This window comes from Vicugna pacos, chromosome 6 (assembly GCF_048564905.1).
Source record: "Vicugna pacos chromosome 6, VicPac4, whole genome shotgun sequence".
Taxonomy (NCBI): Eukaryota; Metazoa; Chordata; class Mammalia; order Artiodactyla; family Camelidae; genus Vicugna; species Vicugna pacos.
This window is the reverse complement of record NC_132992.1, coordinates 52,656,772-52,681,222: the sequence shown is the minus strand read 5'-3', so window position 1 is coordinate 52,681,222 and position 24,451 is coordinate 52,656,772. Positions and strand designations below refer to the sequence as shown.

Here is a 24,451-nt window from a genome sequence, read left to right as displayed (position 1 = left end):
TTCTTCTGTGTGCCTAAGTGCTTTGTCTTTTTTATCTCGTCCTCACTATGCGATTACTGTTTCTACTTTGTACAAGAGAAAATTGAAACTTAGCAGGATAAACTAATTTGAGATAAGTCATATAAAGGGAGTGGCAGGATTCAAACCCATAACTGACTTCCTAAGCCAATGTTTGTTTGTTTTACCACTGAGCATTGAAAATTAGAAGCTCCTTTGATTAGCTTATTTGTAGTCCAAGTGAAAACCAAAGTATGATCTACCCTTTTCCATGGGAAACCTGAGATACCTTATTAATTGTATGTGATCTAAATATTTTTTCTTTGTAAATGTTAAGGTTCCTTGTTTAATGCTGACCAATAAATTGTAATTTTTGCAGTAAGTATAATAATTATTTTCCAGGATAATTGCCACAAATAAATGCAGTTTTAGAGGAATGATAGTGCTCCCAGCAGTGTCTCTCAGCCAAAACTTGTGATATGTCATTCTTTGTATCAGGAGATGAGAGTATATACCGATGAGCAATAGAGAAGTTACTACCTTTTTTTTCCACTAGCTATGATGCACTTGTACTAACCCACACTCAAATTAGGCTCCTTGATATGAAACACACATTTATGAGATTGCTATAATACAAGGGCAGAATATAATCTTAGGCTCTCAGTCATGTATGTAAGTGTCCAAGTGGCTTAGGAAAATACACCCCTGTAAAATTTTAGGAATAGCTAAGATTAGGTTAGAGTAATTAGGGAAAGCATTTTGGAAGAGGTAAAAATCTGAAATTGTCCTCAAAGGATGCATAGAATTTAGATAGGCAAAAAGGTGATTGTTGGCATTCAGGATCATGGGAAATAGTATGAACAAAGGCAAGGAGGCGCAAATGAGAATAGTGTGCAGAGGAAATAGATAAGAAAATTGACTCGAGGAATGAAGTCATTGTATTACAAGTAGTAGTAGATGAAATTAACTGTATATGGAATGGGTGGAGTGACAGTGGCCTTGGAATCCAAGCCAAGGTATTAAACTTGTCCTCTAAGCATTAAGCACTTACAGCAATGATAGTAATTTTTATAATGATAGTAACTTTTTCCAACATTGTATTACAAAATTTTTAAGAAAGCAAAGTTTAAAGAATTTTACAGTGAACACCCATAAATCTACCACATAGATATGCTGTTAACATTTTGCTATTCTTATTTTATTACAGATCTATTGATTTATCATTCTTCTGTTGGTCCATTAACCATCTAATCTGGGGGACGTATTTCAAAGTACAGTTCTTTAAATACTTGCAGTTTGTGTGTCTTTAACAGTTTGGTATCTGTTCGTTGTTCTTTTGTTCTAAAATGTGTCTACAGTGAAACACACATCTTAAGTGTACTTTGATTGAATTTTAACAAATACATCTCTATGATCCAAACTCCTTTCAAGATATAAAATGTTACCATCACGCCAGAAAGTTGCCTCATGCCCATTCTAATTAATCAGTTTTCGTTCTCATTGCCCAATACAATATTCATCTTCCTACATAGATTAGTTTTACCTGTTTTAGAATTTCATCTAAATGGGTTCATATACTATATACTCTTTTGTGTCTCGTTTCTTTCACTCAGCATGCTCTTGAGCATGTGTTGCTTATATCAGTAGTTCTGTTTTATTGCTGAGGTGGTGTTCTATTATATGAATATAGCACAGATTGTTTATTCACTTTCCCAGTCAAGGACACCTGAGTTCTTTTCAGTTTTTAATTATTATCAGTAAAGCTGCTGTGAACTTTATTAAGTCTTTCATGAATGTGTTTTTTTGTGTATCTTGGGTAAATAACTCAGAGTGGGATGGCAGGGTCATAGAGTAGAGGTATGTTCAATTTTATAAGAAACTGCCAAATCTTTTCCCAAAGTAATTATAGTATATTACACACTCACCAACAATGTGTGAGAGAGTTCCAGTTGTTCTTATCCTTACCAACATTTAGTGATGTCAATCTTATGTCTTAGCCAAACAGATGGGATATAGTGGTATCTCTTTATGGTTTTAATTTGTATTTATCTGATGACTAATGATGCTGAGAGCTTTTTATTGTCTCTTATTAGCTATCCATACTTATTTTGTCAAGAATCTGTTAAAATCTTCTGCCTATTTTTTATTGAGTTGTCTGTCTTTTTTATTACTGTGTTATAGTGTTAATATTGAGTAGGATTGCATGCCAGTCATTTGTCAGATAAATGCACATATTTTCTCCCAGTCTGTGACTTGACTATTACTTTTCTTAATAACGTCTTTTGATGAATAGATTTTGCTGAAATGTAGTTATGAGGTTTTTTTCCTTTTACGTGATAATAATTTTAAAATTACATTGATTTTGTAGAAACTAGGAAGTAGAGAAAATGGAAGCAGAGTTATTTGAAAACTAGTATTAGCCTAGAAGCTAACAATTTTGTGATCTCTTGAAATAATCTCTAAGTTTCTGAGCTGACTGGGCACTTAAGGTTGTTTTATTACATATAGCACTGGGAATTTAAAGTATTTTCTTAGTCTGGGAGAAAAACTATTGTCTGACAGCGGGGTGGGGCAGGAGGAGTTTCTAACCTAGAAATAGTCATTTGTTGAAATAATGAAGGAAAAAATGCTAATGTAATTAATTTACACTATCTATAAGTCTCTTTGGTGGAGAATGAAATGTTATATTTGTGTAGATTGCTTAAATCTCTATTTGCTCAATCAATATTTGTATAGATTGCTAAGGTTATAAGTAACTACTTTGGAGGTACTGCAAAACAAAACAGCTCTCTGTCAGAAATATTTTTACCTTTTGAAATAAAAGAATGTGGACTTTCCTGTAAATTACACAGAAGTTTGATGATAGCACTTGAATTTGAACCAAACACACTAAATCTTAGTTGGTTTTCCATTTTTTGTGGAAAATATATCAAATTTTAGATCTTTTAAAAAATTGTTTTACAATTTGAGAACTTTAAAGTAGCTTTTGTACTGTATAGAGTATGAATTTTCTACATATGAATAAAGAAAAAGTACTTTTCTTGAGCATAAATGGGTAAGTGCAGAAGCCATGATTTTTATGTTTACAAATTTTTTTGAAAGAATAAGTTTTAAATAATAAACAATTTGGAGACCTACAGTATTCATATTATTAAAACACTTAAGGTATTAATTAAATTCAAATTAGAGACTACTGAGTGTTATATTGGGCCTTGTATAGAAATGTATCACCATGGCATTAGAGAATTGAAAGAAGTATAACTAAATGCTTGAGTTTCACTCAAATGTGTTTCTTTCCATTTTGTCAGGATCTTAAATGTGTTTCGGCACTGGGTTGAACACCATTTTTATGACTTTGAAAGAGATTTGGAGTTGCTTGAAAGACTAGAATCCTTCATTTCAAGTGTAAGAGGTATATTATTTAAAGGTTTGATCGAGTCTTCTGTTGCACATGAGTTCTTTTTTAAATCTGGATGACTTTTAAGAAGCTAAACTAGTCTTCATTTTTACAAAGCAGAAATAACATTTGGAATAATTTTTATAGACTTTAAGGAGGTTACATACATTTAGAACCAACTGAAGTCTTAGAACCTTGCCTTTTCAAGGTTTTATGGAAATCTTTTTTTTTTAAGAAATCAGAAGTCCTCTTTAATAAATTTAAGCCTTTTAATTTTATCTCATGGTGCCATTCCTTTAACTAATTAAATATTTTTGTAATTTTATCACTTTTCTTATCCTCCTTAATATTATTGTTTAGTTTTGAATGGTTAACAGCTTCTTAAATAATATTTACTTCCCTGGAAAGTTTCTGGTATATTTTTGGCACCTGAAAGGTAAGAGTTTACTACATGAAGTTTTAGAACACAGCCCATGAAATGGAACTAGGCACTGAACATTAAACAAATGAATGTGTCATCAAATGTGTGTTGTCAAATAAGAAAATTCATGTTTTCTCTGATAGTACAAGGCATTAGTTAAGAGTACCATAATTATGGATAGCTTATTTTATCTCCTACTTATCCTTTAAGGAGAATTTTACTTAAAATAATGTGATTCCTTTGTTTCAATTCTGAAATGTTTAGAACACATTCTTACCATGTGTGCTTTAAAATTATTTGTAAAGCTAAGTTAATTTTTAAATAATGTTCTTAATGAGGACATTAGATTATATATAATCCAAGAAGCTTCTAAAATACATACACATATTATAATAAAGCAAGTAAATTATTTTGTTTACGGGCCTTTCCTTTACAAGGTAACTAAATAGTTGACAAAGGAAAGTTTTTATAGGAGTATTGCAACTAATTCGTGAAGAATGATAGAAATGGAATATTACCATTTCCAACTCCAGTTTACATAACAAAAAGAGAGACATTATATTCCTTCTGTTGGAAATATTCTTGCAAATATTCATGCCCAAAGTTTGTCCGGACCAGATCAAATCTCTATGTGCTGACTTAGAGAAAATACAGGAACAGAGAAACATAGCAAATGACATTACAGGGACAGTATTGGCAAAATTCATACTTGGGAAACACCACAAGTGATTTAATTTCAACAAATAAATTGCAAGCAAAAATGAGAGATAAAGGGGAAACTGTAGAATAAAGGAGACTTGAGACATATTGACTCAATGCAATTTGTAGATTTTGTTCAGATCCCATTAAAAACAAAAAATGTAAAAAAATACATGAGTCAGGGAAATTTGTATACTAAGTAGGTATTTGATGATAGTAAGAAGTTATTGTCATTTTTATATATGATATTGATATTATGGTGATTTTCCAAAGTCTTTAACTTTTAGATACATACTTAAATATGAGTGAAATGATACGGTATCTGAGATTTGCTTGGAAATAACAGGTAGTATGGAGGGAGGTTAGATGAAATAAAAAGTGGCCATGAGTTGATAATTGTTGAAAGTAGATGAAAGTTAAAGATTATACAACGATTTGTAGTTATCTCTGTCAAGTAAAAGGCATTGTTGTTTGTGTTCTTTTTCTAGGGAAAGCTATGAAGAAATGGGTAGAGTCAATTGCTAAGATCATCAAGAGGAAGAAACAAGCTCAGGCAAATGGAATAAGCCATAATATTACATTTGAAAGTCCACCTCCACCAATTGAATGGCATATCAGCAGACCAGGACAGTTTGAAACATTTGATCTCATGACACTTCATCCAATAGAAATTGCACGTCAACTGACACTTTTGGAATCTGATCTCTACAGGTAAACAATTAATGTTAATTTGCTGCTCTGTTTTTAAAACCTTGAATACCTGTCTATTTTTGGAACATTTTGAAAAATTTTCATCAGTGTTTAAAAATACCTCATCTATTCTTGTGCACTGGGAAGAAAGCTCATAGCACAGTTTTTAACTGCAGCCTGTTCTGCAGCTGGAAGTCTTACTGCTCTTTAGACCTAAATTAGGTACTAGCAATCCTTCACAAGCAGGCTGGCAAGAGAAGACTAATGCAGTAGAATAGCAGCCACTTTCAAGGCAGTCACTTGACTCCTATTCCTAACTTTATCAGATTTCTTTAGTTTGAGTTGGTTCAGTAAGACAGTATGAATAGTAGGCTCTGGGCAGCTAAGAAAGTAGAATATTGAGTGAAATAAGCTTTCTTTTTTTTCAAATGCTATGTAATCAGAATTTTAATTTGGGGTTTGACTGGGTTAGGTTTGCAAGGCAAATGAATAACAATTCTTAGAGAAATAAAGATTTCTTCAACTTCTTTTATGGAGCCTCAAATACTTCAGCTATTTGAAGTCAATATTCACTTTAAAGAGAAATATATTTTTGAAGTAGTGTGATGACAAAGCATTTTCTTTTGTTTATAAGGATCACTAGAAACATGCTTGGCTATTTATTTGTATCCATATCCCATCATTTATCTTTATATATAGAGCAACTCCTGCCATCACCCTGTATCCACACAGATCACCCAACCTAACCTTTTAGTTTCATGGTTTCATCAATTCCAGTGTCATTCACTACTCAAATCACACATCTCCCATGGTCATACTCTGAATCTTGTCATCACTCCGTATCTACTTATTCCAAAATTAATAACTCACACATCTCATTCCTTCCTAACCACAGTCGTGTCTCCTTTCAGCTTGCTTTATCAACTTCCTCCTCTGTGACTTTTTAACCACTATCCTTTCCCAGTGCATTAGCCCCTCTCTGTCCTCTCCTCCCTCCTAATTTGAGCTTTCTTCTTTCATTTACAACTCAGTCTCCTGTGAAAAGTAGAGGCCTTGAAAAAAAAAAAAAATGGACAGAAAGTACAGGCTTTGCAGGTAACCCCTAACCCCGGTCAAAAAATAAACCCTATACCACTATCATTCCATCAAAAACTTTTCTGTATTGAGGAGTCCCTTTTAAAATACAAATACCCTTAAGAAGTTTTCCCGATTAGCAGCTTCTCCCCCCTCCACCGCCCACTGAGACTTCACAGGGAAAAGCAAGAATATATAAAGTTTAAAGCTAATGGAGAATAAAACTTTACCACTTTTAGTATTGGGTTTCTAGTTTGCCCTGGCTGTGCTATTCAGAATTTAGGGGTTCACACATTAGGGGTTGTCAGCATCTGATTCAGGGTGTCATGTTATATTTTAAATAATTTGGAGTTCAGGTGGTTTTTGTTTATATTGTGGGATTTTTTTTCAAAAGAAAGAACAGTTGCTTTAATAGAAGAGCAGTTAATCTACAATATTAGTTTCTGGTGTGTACATTAAAGTAATTCAATATTTTTATAGATATTTTTTCACAGTTATAAAATGCTGGCTATATTCACTGTGCTGTACAATATATCTTTGTAGATTATTGTAGATCTTTGTAAATTTATTTTGTATGTAGTACTTTGTACCTCTTAATCCTCTACAACTGTGTCCCTACCCCCTTCTCTTTTCCCCCTGGTAACCACTAGTTTGTTCTCTATAACTGTGGGTCTTTTTCTGTTTTGCTGTATTCATTTGTTTGTTTTATTTTTTAGATTCCATATGTAAGTGATTACATGCAGTATTTGTCTTTATCTGTATGACTTATTTCACTTCACTTAGCATAATATCCTGGAGGTTCATTCATGTTGTTGCAAATGGCAGAATTTCATTCTTTTTTATGGCTGAGTAATAATTCTGTTGTGTGTGTGTGTATATATATATATAATCTCACATATTCTTTATCTATTCATCTATTGATGGACACCCAAGTTGCTTCTGTACTGTGGAATTTGTGATAAGTAGGAATGAAGGGACTCATTATTTGAGATAACAAAGCAAATAGTACTAAATCGAGTTTTTCCTCATAGTGTTACATGAATGGACATCAGGGGGAAGAAAGCACTTAGCTCTTTGTGGACCTACTTTCAGAATATAGAAATACCTTTGTTAAGCGATATGTGTATTAAGGAAGAAGGGTACCGAACATAAAACATTAAGATTCTTTGTATATGAAATTTCTGGTGAAATAAAAGAACCATTTAAGAAAACCTTTCTAAAACTGTTCCAAGTACCCATTTGTACTTAAATCTACTGAACTTTTTAATTATTATTAGTACCCATTTGTACTTAAATCTACTGAACTTTTTAATTATTATTAATAGCCATGTCTGTAGGACGTTGATGGCAATGCCATTGGTCAATTTTTTAAAATTATGTAATTCTGAATTACTGTGTACAGTGATTTAATCTCCTCATCCATTTTTTATTAAGTATTTCAGGTATTCAAAAAATGTAGAAAATAACACAATGAGGGTTCATGAACAAAAAAAGCATTACAAATAAAATTGAAACCCTTTGTGTAATTATTTCCACTCCTATTCCCTCTTCTTTCTCCCAAAGAATAACCACTATCTTATATTTGGTATTTACTATTCCTATGTATGTCTTTATAATTTATACACATACACACATTCATAAACAATATGTAGCATTATTTTGCACTTTTAAAGCTGTTTATATTTACATATCATTCTGCAACTTGTGTTTTACTTAAATTGTTTCTGGCATTTGTTCAAGTTGATGAATATAGCTCTGGTTTGCTATTTCTGTATGGTATTTCATTGTATGAATATTCCATAATTTGTCCAATTTCTTGATGTTCAGCCTTTAGGTTGTTTGGGATTTTTCTTTCTTGCAAACATGCTTGACTGAACATTCTTATAAATGTTTTCTTATAACCTACTGTATCTAGAATATATACTTAGGCATAGAGGTGATCTAGTTTGTGTGTCTTCAGTATTATGATACTTTACCAAATTATTTTAAAAGAGGTTGTATCAGTTTTTACTTGCACATCAGTGTTGGAGAGTTCCCTTTTTTTTTTTCACATTTATACCCATTTGGTATTATTATACTTTTGTTAGTCTAATAGGTATAAAATGGGTTTTTATTGTGGTTTAATGTTCTTTTCCCTGGGTAAGAGATAAAGTATTTTTTCATGTTTATGCCTATTCAGTTCTGTTCCTTTGTAAATTATATGCTTGTATGTTTGTCCATTAATTTTTTTTGGATTAATAGTCTTTTTATTATTAAGTTTTAGGAGACCTTTAAATAATTTTGATACTAATCCTTTGTAGGTTAAGTTGCATTGATTTTTGATTCCACAGGAAAGTCCAACCCTCTGAACTTGTAGGGAGTGTATGGACCAAAGAAGATAAAGAAATAAATTCTCCAAATTTATTAAAAATGATTCGCCACACCACAAATCTCACCCTCTGGTTTGAAAAGTAAGTTCTTACTTAACTTTTTCTTATTACTACTTTTTTTCATATTTTAAATTATTTATTTTAGTTTGTTGGTGAGAGAGGTAATTAGGTTTTTACTTATTTATTTTTAATTGAGGTACTGGAGATTGAACCCAGGACCTTGGGCATGCTAGACACGCAGTCTACCACTGAGCTATGCCTTCCCCTGCTTCTTAATATCTATATTGTACTTCTAAAATATTAAGTCATACATAAGTAAAATTTTGGCTGAAAATATATTTCTTTTTTATGTGAAACAGAGGAACTACTTTCCAAGTCTTGATTTTTTTTTTTTTCCGGTTAGATGTATTGTGGAAGCAGAAAATTTTGAGGAACGAGTGGCAGTCCTAAGTAGAATTATAGAAATTCTTCAAGTTTTTCAAGATTTGAATAATTTCAATGGTGTATTGGAAATCGTCAGTGCGGTAAATTCAGTGTCAGTCTACAGACTAGATCATACCTTTGAGGTAAGTTTTAGGCTTAAATATTTTATCCTTTGAGCTGGGGGAGATAAAATTAATGTGGAAGAGATTCCTTCTGATCTTTTTGAGTAAATCCTTTATAAATCCATCTTACTCTTTAAACACAGTAATATCATGATATTAGAAAATACATGAATATATACTGGTAAGCCTAGAATTCATCAAAGAATATGGGATTTGTGACTGTTTAATATGCTTACCTAAATAAGTTCCAAATGGACTTTTTTCAATGGTACATTCACTGATAGTTTCAAATAAATGACAAAAGATTTTAAATGTAGTTATACAAATTAACTTAATCACTTTTAGTATATAGTCAAAAAATAACATGGAGAGAACCCTTTCTAAAACTTAAATATGTTTTTTAAAATTATAAAATATTGTATGTTTGGTGTTTATTATTGAAAATTCAGAAGATACAGAAACTGTTGAAATATTAAAGACTCAGCCATACAAATATATTGCCTTTATAACTTTTACAGTCTTACTGGAAAGTAATATGGCAATATATGTTAAAATTAAAGTACACATACTCTTGGACCCAGAAATAAAAGCACTGGACTATAAAGTTAAGGTACAGAGATCTAGTTTCTGCAACATTGATTATAGTAACAGAAAACTAGAAGCAGCCTGTATGTCCATCAATAGGAGAATGATTGAATATGTTATCCTACACCTATGGTGTAGAATATTGGTTAGCTACAGAAAAGTGAATAGGATCTGCATGTATTGTCTTGGGAGAATAGTTGTGATTGGGAAAAATCATTAAAAAAATCTTTAGAATGATGAATACATTTTATTTTGATATAACAAACAGAACAAACTTGAAACATGTAAGTGGAGTTGCATAAGCATTGAGAAGAGTGTGAAAGGATATATACTCTTCTCTTAACACTGGTTCTTACAGTGGATTGTGATTAGAGGAGAGTGGAGGGTTAAACTTTCATGTATTTTTCTATTTTGAGTGTTTGCATTTTATTGATTTGTATAAGCTCATTATATATTAAGAATATTAATAGTCAAAAGATTGCCAAATATTTATCTAGCTGTTAGGCTAATAATTTCAGTTCTCATTTTGAAAACTTTGAAGTAATATATTCATTTTGAGAGGTTAAGCTTTAGTTTCTTAAAATGTAGAGTACAGAACAGTATTTATAAAAATATGTACATGGTATGAAAAATAGAAATAGGAAGAACACCTATATACTGGGCATCCAATTTAAGAACCCCTCCCAATTCCATCTCCTTCTTTGCCGCTTCAGAGCCATCTGCTATGCTGAATTTCATGCTTATCATTTTCTTGCTTTTTTCTATTTTTTTTTACTATTTGTATCTCTAAACAGTATATTGTTCCATTCTACATTTCTTAATTTTGTATGAATATAATTCTTCCAAGACTTTTTTCACTCAACATTATATTCCTAAAACTCATTCATTTTGTTTCTTGTAACTATAGTTCATTCTTTTCCATTGCTGTATCATATTATAGCAATAACTTTACCAAAAATTTATTTGTTTGTTTGTTAGTGGCCATTTGCATTGTTATCAGTTTGGGTTTATTATCAGTAGTATTGCCATGAACATTTTTTGCATATATCCTGGTGCATACATGCACAAATTTCTCTTAAATTATATATTAGAGTTAGAATTACTGGATGATAGTCTAGATAATGCCAAATTGTTTTCCCAAGTAATTGTAACCAGTTTTTTACTCCCGCCAGAAACATATGAGTTTTGGTTGTTCTGCATTCTCACCGAGACTTGATATTGTTGGTTCTTTTAATTTTTCCAGTCTTCTGGTTTGGGTTTATAATTCCCTGATTTCTAATGAGATAGAACTTCTTTGAAGATGTTTATTGGCTCTTTGTATTTCTTCTTGTGGAAAATTTTAAACTTTTTTTTATTGAATTTTTCTTGTGAATTTGTGTGAGTTCTCTCATATTCCGGATCTTAATTCTTTGTCAGTTATGTGTGTTGTAAATATGTTTTTCCAGATTGAAGCTTCTTTTTTCACCATTTTTTATGCTTTTGATGAACAAAAATTCTTAATGTCACATTTACTTATTTTTTCCTTTGTAATGTGTGCTTTTTGTTGCCTTGTGTAACAGGTCCTCCTCTGTTATCTTACTGTTTTGTCTTTCTCATTAAATCGTTAATCTAGCTGAAAATGAGTTTTGAGTATGGGGTGAGGTTGGAGTCTGATTTCATTTTTTTGTTCCATTTGGCTAGCCAGTTGATCCCACATGTTTATTGAAAGCCCATTCTTTCCCCATTGATCTATAGTGCCAGCTGTGTCATAAATTGAGTGTCCTTAAGTGTGTGGATCTGTTTCTGGCCCCTCTTTCCTGTTCCTTTGATATATTTGATTACTCCTGTGCTAGTGCCGTATGTTTAAGTTACCATAATTTTATACTAATCCTTGATGTAGTAGGGCAAGTCCCCACCATTCTTTTTCAAGAGTGACTTACTCTTGACCTGTTGTTCTTCTGTATAAATTTTAGAATCAGTGTAAGTTTAATTATTTTTAAAGTTGGGATTTTGATAAAAGCTGTACTAGCTCTATAAATCAATTAGTGAAAAACTGAGATTTTTTACAATAATGAGTCTTCTCCACTATGAACATGACATACCTCTCCATTTATTTATTCAGTCAATAAAATTTTACAGTCTTCTTGACGATGGTTTCACATCTCTTTTGTTAGATTTATATTAGAATTTTTTTTTAATCTTGTTTTCTTTATTTATGATATCTAGAAGTGCAATTGACTTTTGCCTATTGGTTTTATATCCAGCAAAATTGTTAAATTCTGTCATTAATGCTCTATATTTAGATTTGTTAGGTTTCTTCACAATCATTTCCTCTGTGAATACTGACAGTTTTTCATTTCAGTCTCTAGACTTATTTTCCTTGTCCATGCCAGTTAGGACTTCTGTGTAATACTGAATATAAGTTACAATGTAGTCACTTTGCTTTTTCCTTAAGTTAAAGGAAATGAGTGGAATGGTTCTCCATCAAGTATAATGTTTGCTGTCAATTTGTGTGTGTGTGTGTGTGTGTGTGTGTGTGTGTGTACCTATCAGGTTAAAATAAAGTAATTCCTTTTTTATAAGAAAATATAATAATGAAATATAAAGTAACTGATAGCTTAGTTGGTTTACTAAATTTTTGTTCAGTTCTTGTCTCCCTCCCATAGCCTTCTCCTCCTGCCAAAACCTGGTTACCTTTAGCCCCTAAAGACCTTTCAGTGGAAAAATATTTGAAATTTTCTCCTATGCTATAACTTGAAACTCTGACTAATCAAGATTATAACTAGTAAGATTTTGAGAAAGAATTTTTTACTGTTTAATCCTCTAATTTATAATAGAAAAAACTAAGTTTTAAAGTTTTATACTTGTAGATAAGAAATCATTGCTAGCAAGTGTAGCTAGGAATATTACTCACATTTAATTTTAAAAATTGATTTTCAAGTATTTGCAAAATTTATCAAATTGAAAGCTGTGCATCTATAAAATATTGTAAAAAAAAACCCCAAATTGTACTCAAAGTTTTATACTTGTAGATAAGAAATCATTGCTAGCAAGTGTAGCTAGGAATATTACTCACATTTAATTTTAAAAATTGATTTTCAAGTATTTGCAAAATTTATCAAATTGAAAGCTGTGCATCTATAAAATATTGTAAAAAAAAACCCCAAATTGTACTCAATTTATATATTTTAAAGGCATTGCAAGAAAGAAAAAGGAAAATTTTGGATGAAGCTGTGGAATTAAGTCAAGATCACTTTAAAAAATATCTAGTGAAACTTAAGTCAATAAATCCACCTTGTGTGCCTTTTTTTGGTAAGTTACTAAATCTGGATTTATATTTTGAGGGAGAGTATCTTACGTAGCCAAAAGAGACCAGCCTTTAGAAGCAGATTGTCATGATTTTATATCTGAACACATCTACTTTTATTATTTTGTCTATACTGATGAATAAAACTTAAACTCTGTATGTAAACTTTTATCTGTAAAATGAAGATTATGGTAATTACTTCATAGAGTTGTAAGGAGCTCTGTGGAGTCTCTTCTATAAGAACAATAATCTCATTCATGAAGGTTCCACCTTCACGACAAGCACCTCTCAAAGTCCTCATCTCCTCATACTATCACATTGGGCATTAGGGTTTCAACACATGAATTTTGAACATTCAGACATTCAAACCATAACATGCACCAAAAATGTCTCCAGACATTCCCAGATATCTATCCCCTGGGGGACAAAATTGCCCCCTGTTGAGAGCACTGACTTAAATGTGTCAGTAGTTATGCATGAAAGGGAAACTTTCTTACTGTCCAAAAGTGAAAAATAGCTCTTTTTCTATCTAAATTGTAGGCTTTGGGGAGGCAGAATTAGTTTATAAATCTATAGTCTTACTAACCAGAATTGTCTTAAAATTAATGTATTGATCAGTAATCATTTAAGATCATTGGCATTAAATATTTATAAGCAAATATTTAAATGGTTAGAATAGATTTAACACTTACAATTTAGATTTTATGAATGTATCTTCTCTTTTATTTTAAGCTATCAGTCTAAGAAATAGCTAACTAAGCTCTTTATAAATCCTAATTTTCCCTTCAACTTTAAATTGTTTCCATGTAAAAAAAATCTTCATGTGGAACTAATTTATTAAGTATATCAGAGATTTTAGTTGTAGAGTTGCTGGATTATGGGATATCTTTCAGCTTTAGTAGATCAATTGTTTTCCCAAATGGTTGATTAAAACTTTTCTTCAAATACTTTTTTTACTAGGAATATATTTAACAAATATTCTGAAGACCGAAGAAGGGAATAATGATTTTTTAAAAAAGAAAGGGAAAGATTTAATCAATTTCAGTAAGAGGAGGAAAGTAGCTGAAATTACTGGAGAAATTCAGCAATATCAGAATCAACCTTACTGTTTACGGATAGAACCAGAAATGAGGGTAAATATTCTTTGCTTATCTTTGAAAGAAAACATGTTAAATCCTCTGCCCTCTCTAAGAAATATCATAACCACACATTTTGCTATTTATTTTGCTATGAGAATAATATAATATGAAAGTCGTGACTAATAGATATTCTGAACAGTCTACAGTTTTTAATATTATTAGGCACTTTCTCTTGACATTATTGCTTCTTTGTGCAACTATTTTAAGTAACACTTTCAAAAAATGAATGACAAAATGAAAGAAACTTTCTGATGTCTATGCAGTAAAAAGAAAATCTACTTCTAGTACTATCTTTGATTGATAGACATTTTAGATGTTTTACATGCACCAATATAACATTAAGTAATTAAGCCCTTTGTAAGAACATTGGGTTTAAATAGGGGAAGAGATTGGGAGGGTGATGTATGTATATGCATAGTGAAAAATTACTTTTTTCAACATTCTATCACTTGATGTTCTGTTTTGAGCAATAATCCATAATATTGATTCTGTGATACTATAAGATGTTGAATATCTTCTAAATTAGAGTAAATTCTGGTATTATGTTTATGGTAAGTGAATTTTATTGTAATACTTATTTGAAATTCAGAACATATGATAACTGTCAGAGTAAGTTCACCTTTCACATTAGAACTTGTGCTGCACTTTCAGATGTAGCCTACAGGTTGGGACATATTGGGTGAAAATGGCCACTATCACTTCCATCCTCTAATTGTAAGATGGTAACTGATCTTTGTTCCCAGATCAAAACAAAGTACCCTAAAGATCTCAGAAAGAATGACCTAAAGTACCCTATTATGAAAATACAGATAGATGCCTGCTCTAAAGAAAATATTTCATCCCCTTCCCTCACCATTTAGCCAACCCTTTGTGATGATGTGCTGCTTCATGGGGCTAAAGAAATGTTCTTGAAGCCCAGATGAGAATTCACAGTGTATTTCCCCACGGAAATAATGTTACGTAGTAGCTGGGTATAATTGAAGTAGTACTTTTTGGCATTCATATCTCAGTAACTCCCAGTAGGTTTCTATGATCTGGTCTAGACTTCCCACTATCGTTTAAAGCATTCTTTTGGAGGTGAGGGGGCAAAGAATGCTTTCTTTATGATTGAATCAAAGTAAGTTTAAAACGTAGGTAAAGTAGCTATTCACTTTCAAATCATAGTTAACCAAGCTAAATAGTATTAAATACAGCACATGATGAGAAAACCAAATAACTTTATTAAAAGTTTTTAAATTACTCTTGGTTCATAGGATTTAATTTAACTAACCTGAATATAAGAACAAATTGTTTCAACATTGTTAAAGGAGTAATATAATTTTCTTGAGGTTGACAGAATGCCTAAAAAATGGAAGAATTTTATGCTAGAAATTTTAAAGCTCATTTTGCTAAAGCTAAAATAATAAAACTTATTTTTATATATGTTCCTAAACCACTTCAAAATTAAATAAAGCTAAGTTCTAAGGAAATTTTCAAAGGAAATCATCAGAAATGCACAGAAAAATTTATGCACAAGGAGTTGATAATAATAATTACTATAATAGCACAGAGTCAGAAAGCACCTATGTGGGTAACTACCTATAAGAAGATGGGTGAAATAAATTCTGAAACAGCTATCTGATGAATTACTATAGCATTAAAATTTGTATTTTAAATAAATGATACAGAAAAAAATTAATTGAATATTGTTTAAAGGCTAAAAATAGCCATGTTGTGATCCCAATTTTGTGGGAGAAAATGCAGCTTATGTATACATGATATATTCAATCACATAGTTAAAACATTGGAAGGATATTCCAGTAGTAAAATGTTAACAGTGAGATCTCTGGTTACAGAGATTACTGTTTATTTTTATTCCTGTACTTTCTTAAATCATCTAAATTTTCTACTTAAAAACTTAAATTTAAGCTTAGAAAAAAAATTTTAATAAAAACAGTTACTTAGCTTGAGGCTACTTTTTTCTTATCAGTTTCATTTTGGATTATAACTAATTCTGTTCTAAACACTTCTGATAGCTTATTAGTGATTATCATTTTGTTGTTAAAATGAGTAGGAATGTTAACAGAGGGATACTTAGCCATTAAGATGGTAATAAATGAGAATTGTTCATCTTCTGAATAGAATTTTAGGACCAGAATATACTTCCATGGAAATTATACAGTTTAATCAGAAAGTAGAGATTGGAATCAGCCATCCTTGATTGCTTTTCAAGGATCCGTTAACATGTTGATAATTTTTTTGTGTTAAACTGATGAAGTAAACATTTTAATGAAATCTAAAATATATACTTATGGATTTTTGTTTAATTTCAGAGGTTCTTTGAAAACCTTAATCCAATGGGAAGTGCTTCTGAAAAAGAGTTTACAGATTATTTGTTCAACAAGTCCCTAGAAATTGAACCCCGAAACTGCAAACAGCCACCTCGATTTGTAAGTCCAGTATAGTTGTGGAAAAATTGTTTCTTAAAATAGTGTTGTCTTTAACGTTCAACAAACTATTTCCATTTAAATTGTAATTTACTCAAATAGCTGTTTTTAAGTGGGTTTTTTTTGCAGTATTATATACTATTTCTAAAATTAAATATACTATGGGGGAAGATGTCAACATTTTGATAAAATCTGGTTTATCCTTTATCTTAGTACCACTTATTTATCTGTCCATTTTTGATCCTTACCAGTATAAGGGGAAAAACTATGAGAAAGTAAGAACCTAAATGACAGGTAGCTGATGGAACAGGAAACTAAAAGACCTGGGAAGGAGTAAGCAGATATATTATGGTTCTTCTGGCTTGACCATGACTCCTGCCACAAGAGCACCATTGTCCATGGTTGCCACTGGAGCCCACCTTTCCCAGTAAAATTTACTACTATAGTTTCTTGTTATTTCTGGGGTTTGCAGTGACAGCAGAAGTAGTGAAAGACCAAGTCTGTGTAGCTAAAAGTGTGAAACAAGGCATGAGGAAGTAAAAACATTTATAATACACCAACTTTGGGCCAGGTAGTTTTATGTTATCTCATCTCCACAATAATTGTATGACATTGACCTTATTCTCATTTTATAAACAAAAACTGAGACTCAAAAGGGATAGATAACTTTTTCAAGGCTGCATAGTTAGATATGTGCACAGTTGAGGTTTTAACTGAAGTTATCTGAATCTGAGTTTGTGTTTTTTTTCTTTAGGTTACCACTGAGAATTTTTTAAAAGGAAGTAGAGGTTGAGGGTGGGAGACACTGATAGCAGTTTTTTCCAAAGACTTTAAAATATCATTGAGGTTGGTCATTTATTATTAGGAAGAGGAAAAAAAGTCTTTTTTCCTAAAGCACTAGCATAATATGTTGCACAGTAAATATCTGTAATATTGATATCGATGATTAGAAGAAGTTTAGGTTCAAGAGTTTTGGGAGCAAAAAGTTGTTTTCATACAGATTTTCAGAAATTTCTGCAATATGAAAAGAGATTCCCTTATATTCAAGCCCATCTTAAAATTAAGCCCATCAAATCCCCAAGTGTTCTACTAGAATGTTACAGAGTCAAAGATCTGTCTTTGCAGATTGAGATTTATTATACTCTCTTAACTATATGCTAAGAATTAATAAGGCCGTGCTAAGTCATAAAAAATAAAGTCATACAAGTTAGTAGTGGTAATTATGTTTGCTTTTCCTAGCCTAGAAAATCAACTTTCTCTTTAAAATCTCCTGGAATAAGGCCTAATACAGGCCGACATGGCTCTACCTCAGGTACTTTACGAGGTCATCCAACGCCATTAGAAAGAGAACCATGCAAAATAAGCTTTAGTCGGATTGCTGAAACAGAGCTGGAATCAACAGTGTCAGCACCAACCTCCCCCAATACACCGTCTACTCCACCAGTATCTGCTTCTTCAGACCTTAGTGTGTTTTTAGATGTGGATCTCAACAGCTCCTGTGGTATGTATCTGATGTAGACTATTTGGTAAAGAAGGAATCTTGCATTTCAGATAATTCTTTTCATATTAATTAGGAAACTGAAACTAGTGTGAAAAGTGACTTCTAACTGTGAAAATAGTGATTAACAAAGGAGGGTAAAGCATTATTTGTGCCTTGTTTATGCATATTATTTTCTAACTTTTTCATTCAATGAAGATTTATTTAGAACCTTTCGGGCCCCACTACTACTCTAAAGGGAGCAATAGACAATGAAAAAGAAAACAAAGCAGATAAGTTCTGTGAAGGAAATTTTTAAGGGACTGATAGGGAACTGCTTACGCTAAGAAAGGAAAAACATTCCATGTACCAAGAATTCCAAGTTCATTCTTTAAAAACTAACATGGCAAAAAATGATAAAATTCTGGACTCTGTGTTATACTGCATATGTTACTTTATGCAAACTTATTTTTAAAATAAAACATACATATTACCTTCTTTTTCAAATTAATTTTTCTCATTCCAATAGGAAGCAGTAGCATCTTTGCTCCAGTTCTCTTGCCACATTCAAGTAAGTAAGAATTTGAGTTGATTTCTAATGAAATGACTACACAGATAATAATTGAGTTGATTGAATTTGAATTTGAATATTTTGGATTTTAACAACATTTAAAAAATTTAAGAAATGAATGAAGTTCTTATAAATAAACTGAATTATTTGCTTACAGCTGGGTACTATTTAAACTTTACTAAAATTTTCATCTTTTTACAATCTTACCTATGTTCTCGGGGCTGTATAAGGTTGAATAAATTATTTAGTAGCTCCAACTTGTTAAGGATCAAATGAGGTAACTTTGTAAAGCACCTAGCACATTGCTTGGCACAGAATGAGCAGTGATTTCATATCAGTTGCCCACCCCTTCCAATTTATTTTCCCACGGGAATAATACTAAGTGTTTATCGGGTTCAGGCTAGTCCTTGATCACTTACTTCTTCTCATGAGCTTTTTAAATTAAAGCATCATTTTAAGTAAACACTATTCCATTTTTAATTATTTCATAATATGATATAAATACTGTCACCTTTGCTTCTATGGTCATTTGTTTAAAACAAAATAACCCAAAGGGACGCAGCAGCTTCACGAATAATTTTCCCAATCTGGAGGATGTCTGCTCCTATCATAGTAAAATGTGTATTGTTTAGATCGTAGCAAGGGAGTCCCTGTCTTATGAGAAAAGTAGGTTTATTCTTTTAAATGTTTAATTCTATACTTCATTTTAATTTTTAAATTTTTATCAAGGTGATATATACGTAGAGTTTTAAAAGATAAATAATGGTAAAACACTTAAAATGAAATTAGCAGCAGTTTTCTACCCTTTATCTCCCCACCTGTTATCTTGTTCTCCAGTGACACTTCCACATTTTAAAATGATGTTTTTATATTTTTCTTTCCCTTGAATCATTCATTTTAGACAGTGTTTACTGATTTCCTATTATGGAAGATGAGGATTTCACCCTTTACCTAATATATTTACCACATTTGGGGAAAATATTATCCACTGCTATGTCAAGGAGCATATATTATGATTATGCTTCCTTTCTTGTACAGCTGTGTTTCCTAAAGTTAATAGCAGCCTTATTAATGTTTAGGATGTTTGTTTGTTAGTTTTTTAAACATCTGTTGCAAAGTCTTCCCACACCCTTCTAAGCACAGTTTTCCATAAAGTCAGACCATTCAGGGAGGTTACCAGGATTTTTTTCTTTCTTTCTTTTTAACTTGGAAACTTCCTTATGCTCTTTTTCCTCCTGCTCCAGTTGTGGCTGGTTACTACCTCAGCCTCTGACCCAGCTGAAATCCTAGAACTTTCTTTGTTGTCATTCCTAGAAATTCCCTTTTCCTCTCGTGTTGGATCCTTGTTTTTTGGATTCCTTGTCTTCTTTCTTGATATACTCCCTTATTTTGGTAGCATCCTCCAGTAGATACCTGAGAAAAGATACTTAGGATATAGGTTTTTAAGTTCTTACATTTCTGAAAATGTATTTGTATGTTTAATTGTTAATAGTTTGGCTGGCTATAAAGTTTTAAATCATTTTCACTCAGAATCTTGAAGACATTTTCCCACTGTCTTCTTGCTTTCTTACTTGCTGTTTAGAAGTCTAATATCATTCACTTATAAATTATTCATGCATAATTTTTAAATGCCTTTTATGTGCAGGCACTATTGTTGGTGTGAGAGAAGTGGCACTGTTGAACAAAATATATAAAAATCCCTCTGTCAGTGACCCTACATTCTTAATCTTTTTTTTTCCTGAAAACTAGAGTTTGCTTGCTATAGCAAAGGGACCCAAAAATATAGTGCATTAAGTGAAATGGAAGTTTATTTCTCACAATAGTGAAAGCAAGTAGACAGCTCTGCTTTATAAGGTTTTTAAGCTAGCAGAGCAATCCAGGATTCTCAAAATGTGGCTCCCATCTCTGAGTCTTGAGCAAATGATTCCGTTATTAACCATTCTCTGCCAGCAGGAACATTGTGGGCAAGGAGCTTTGTTATAAAAACATCATCTGGGAGTTGCACACATCACTCTTGCTCTTATCCCTTTGGCTACAACTTAGTCACATGGACTTAGCTATAAGGAAGGCTAAGAAGCGTTGTCTCTAACTAGGCAAGCTTTTGTCTTGCTGAAATTTGTGGGATCCTGTTACTAAAAGGAAGAAAGGGAAAGGTGCAGTGGGGGACGATTAGTGGTCTCTGCCACAATATATTCATTCACTTTTAGGGTCTTCTCTTTATTCCTAATGATCTGTACTTTCACAGTGATCTAATTTGATGTGGGTCTTTTTTTCCTTTATATTTTGCTGTCTTTTTAATGAGCTCTTTAAATTTAGAGATTCATGTCTTTGATTTCTAGAAAATGTTCCTTGTATTGCTTTGTTAATAATTCTTCCCTCCCATGTTCTCTGATTCCCTTTTTGTAGTTGGTTCTCCATATTGTACATCCTAGATTGATCCTCGGATTTTCTTGTCTTTTGTCTGCTATTTTCCATCTCTTTGTTTTCTTATTCTGTTTTCTGTGAGATTTTCTCACTATATCTTCCATCTTTTCTATTTTTTTTCCATCTATCATAATTTTGAATTTCCAAGAATTCTTTCTAATTTCCTCTGATCATGCCATTTTTGTATCCTATTCTGGTTTCATTTTCCGATTTCTGAAAAAATTTTGTTTCTAGTGTTGTTTGTTTTCTGAGTTTCTTCTATTAGTTGTGGTCTGTGGTCTTTCATATTGGAGGGTTTCCTTTTTTGTCTGCTATTCTTAGCTTTCTGTTCATATTTTAGAGTGAAGCAGTATAAACTAATGGGAAGTGCTATATCCATGGACAGAGCTTGTTGATTTCTGGGTCTCACTGTAGAGTGATAGACTGATGAGAATTCTTTTACTTAGAAAATCCCCAAATGTCAGAATCTATGAGGCCTTTTCTCTGGGAATGTTTAGTTTCTCCTTAGAGAGATCTTTGAATCTTCTGCCTGGGAGTTCTCTGCGTTTAGTATGAAAATCTGTTTTCAGCACAGACTGGTGTCCCCAAGTCTGAAGTTTAGATTCTCCAGAGAATAAAACCCACAGTCTCCTACAGTGGTGGTTGCCTGGCCTCACGAAGTGGAGAATTAGAGGTTTGGGGTTCTAACTGTCCCTTATACAGATTTAATCAAGTTTTCTGTTTACATGCCCATGCCTTCCATTGTACCAAATGCCTTTAATTCCTGATCCCTCTTTTGGTTCTGTGGGGGCAAATTTGCTGCTGTTTGTCAGTACCACTGACAATAGACATTTGGGTTTCATCTTCCTGCATTTGTCGTCTTCATATACATTGTAGTCCACCTTCAGGCACTGAAGCTTCAGCATTCAGATGTTCCCTGGCTTCATAAAAGTTTGTGTGTGTTTCTTATTTTCCTTGTTTTTCAGCAGTGGAAATGTTTTTACCATGTATATTAGTTTCTAGTGCTGCCGTGACAAAGTACCACAAACTGAGTGGCTTAAAGTCCAGTTCTGGAGGCTGGAAGTCCAAAAACCAAGGTGTTGGCAGAGCCATGTTCCCCTTGAAACCCATAAGGGAGAATCTTTCCTTGTCTCTTGTGACTTCTGGCATTTGCTGGCAGTCCTTAGCATCCTTTAGTTTGTAGATCTGTCACTTTAATCTCTGCGTCTGTTGTCACATGGCCATTTTCTCCTTGTATCTTGTTGTCGCTTCTCCTGTTTTTATAAAGACACCAGGCATACAGAATTAGGGCTCACTTTCATCCTAACTTGATTACATATCTATAAAGACTGTTTCCAAATAAGGTCACATTTCTAGATACCTGAGTTAGGACTTCAACATAATTTGGGGGGAGACACAATTCAACCCAAACACTATGCCAATTTAGAACCAGGAATTCTAGACACTGTTTTGGATGGTAGTAAAATACATTTTCCATATGATAAAGTTTTGTTTTGAATTTTAATAGAAAATATTGGGAACAACTGCATAAAATTCTGAATATCTTAAAATCCTAAAAGAAATAAATATTTTATAGTAAGTATGAAAAATGCTCACAGTGAGAAAAACAGCAAGACTCCATTAACCCTGGATATGAATAGATGGTTCACATCAAAGTATAAGCAAGCCTATGCTGAAAGGTACTCTCAAACATTACTTACCCCTTGTAAATTGGTATATCAGTACGACCCTTTTGGAAAGAAATTTGTAAACAACATATCAAAAAATGTTCACACCCTTTGATCTTATATTCATTCAACAGAAAATTGAGTACTTTGTTCAGCTACTCTGCTAATAGGTACTGATTCAATGGCAAACATAGTCTCTGCTTTCATTAATACCAAATACCAAAAAAATTTTGTGAGGAAGTCACACACATGAAGATCCCATTGTTCATCCCACTCCCTTAGTTTTTTACTTAATTTTTAGTCTCTCTTGCTGGTTTCTCTTCATTTTCCCAATCTGTTAACATTGGAAGGCCGTAAACGGGGCTTTGAAACTTTTTTCTTCTCACCCATTTAATGTTTCATTCAGTCATATCATCTATATGATGATAATTGTCCCAATTTTTTTCTCTGCCCAGAACCTCTCTCTTGACCTTTAGACTCTCATATATTCAGTGACATGTTCATCTGTATTTGAATATCATCCCCTCTGGAGCTGTTCCAGAGGGGATTGTCTCCTCTTCTCAGTTACAACTGTATCTATTTAATTGCTTAAGCCAAAAATATTAGAGTTTTTGTTTGCTTCTTTTTCTGATACCCCCAAATGTGATCCATCAATAAGTCTTATTTACCTTCAAAATATATCCAGAATCTAACCATTTCTTGCCATCTCTACTGCTGCCACCCTGGTCTAGGCAACCATAATCACTTACCTGCTTTATTATAGCAGCATACTAACTTCCCACCGTCCACACTTTAGTCTGTTTTCTGTACGGCAGCTTGGCCCTTTTAGAATGTAAGTTAGACTTGTCTCACCTATACTTAAAGCCAGTGGCTTTCCATCTCGGAGTAAAAGCCAAAGCTCCTTCTAGAAGGACCCATTAGGTCCTATGCAGTTTGGCCTCCTTTGATCTGTCCGACTTCATTATCTACTCTCTCTCCCATCTCTCACTCTGCTCCAGCTACTCTGCCTCCTGAACGAAATAGACACATGCCCACATCAGAACTTTTGCTCTTGCTGTTCCCTCTGCTTAGAGTGTTCTTCATCTATCTAGCCTACTGGCACACTTCCTCGCCTCCTTCAGGCTTTTGCTCAGTGTTACCTGAGTGAAGCCTTCCCCAATCACCCTGTTTACAATTGCTCCCTTTTCCCTACCTAACATTTCTTCTTTTAAATCATCCATTATACTTTTACTTAATTATCATGTTTATTCTCTCTTATCAACCTAGAATATAAGTTCCATAAGGACATGAATTTTTGCCTCTTGTTCACTGTTACATCACTAGTGCCTAGAAGAGTGTCTGGCACTACAGCAGATACCCAGTAAACGTTTGTTGAATGGATGGATGAATGAATGGTAAAAATTGGAAGTAACTTAACTAACATTACAGAAATCATTCAGTAAATAATCCTACTTTGGAATACTGAAGTTATTTAAAATGCTCACAAAAAGTGTATAATCTTGTAGAGAAATACTCTTAATAGAAAATAAAATTGAAGTTCACACTTCAACAAGGGTTATTGAGTGCCTGCTGGGGAAACATACATAGTGGTTAAGTGGCCTGACTCAGATACAGAATCTTTCACAGCTGTCCCACTATCATTAAGATATTTTCTGCTTCCATGAGTGTATGTGTTTCTGTAAGG

General features: G+C 32.6%; 1 protein-coding gene across 3 annotated transcripts in view; it reads left to right on the top strand.

The window, feature by feature from the left end:
* The window catches only part of SOS2 (SOS Ras/Rho guanine nucleotide exchange factor 2), an 87,265-nt gene that overhangs the window by 58,519 nt on the left and 4,295 nt on the right, over positions 1-24,451 (top strand). For all 3 annotated transcript variants that reach the window (XM_072963022.1, XM_072963023.1, XM_072963021.1), the window contains exons 13-21: positions 3,306-3,409; positions 5,003-5,225; positions 8,609-8,728; positions 9,051-9,213; positions 12,951-13,068; positions 14,024-14,196; positions 16,515-16,631; positions 17,868-18,129; positions 18,635-18,676. In XM_072963022.1, coding sequence (XP_072819123.1) covers positions 3,306-3,409; positions 5,003-5,225; positions 8,609-8,728; positions 9,051-9,213; positions 12,951-13,068; positions 14,024-14,196; positions 16,515-16,631; positions 17,868-18,129; positions 18,635-18,676 — 1,322 coding nt within the window. The remainder of the gene's footprint in view (positions 1-3,305; positions 3,410-5,002; positions 5,226-8,608; positions 8,729-9,050; positions 9,214-12,950; positions 13,069-14,023; positions 14,197-16,514; positions 16,632-17,867; positions 18,130-18,634; positions 18,677-24,451) is intronic.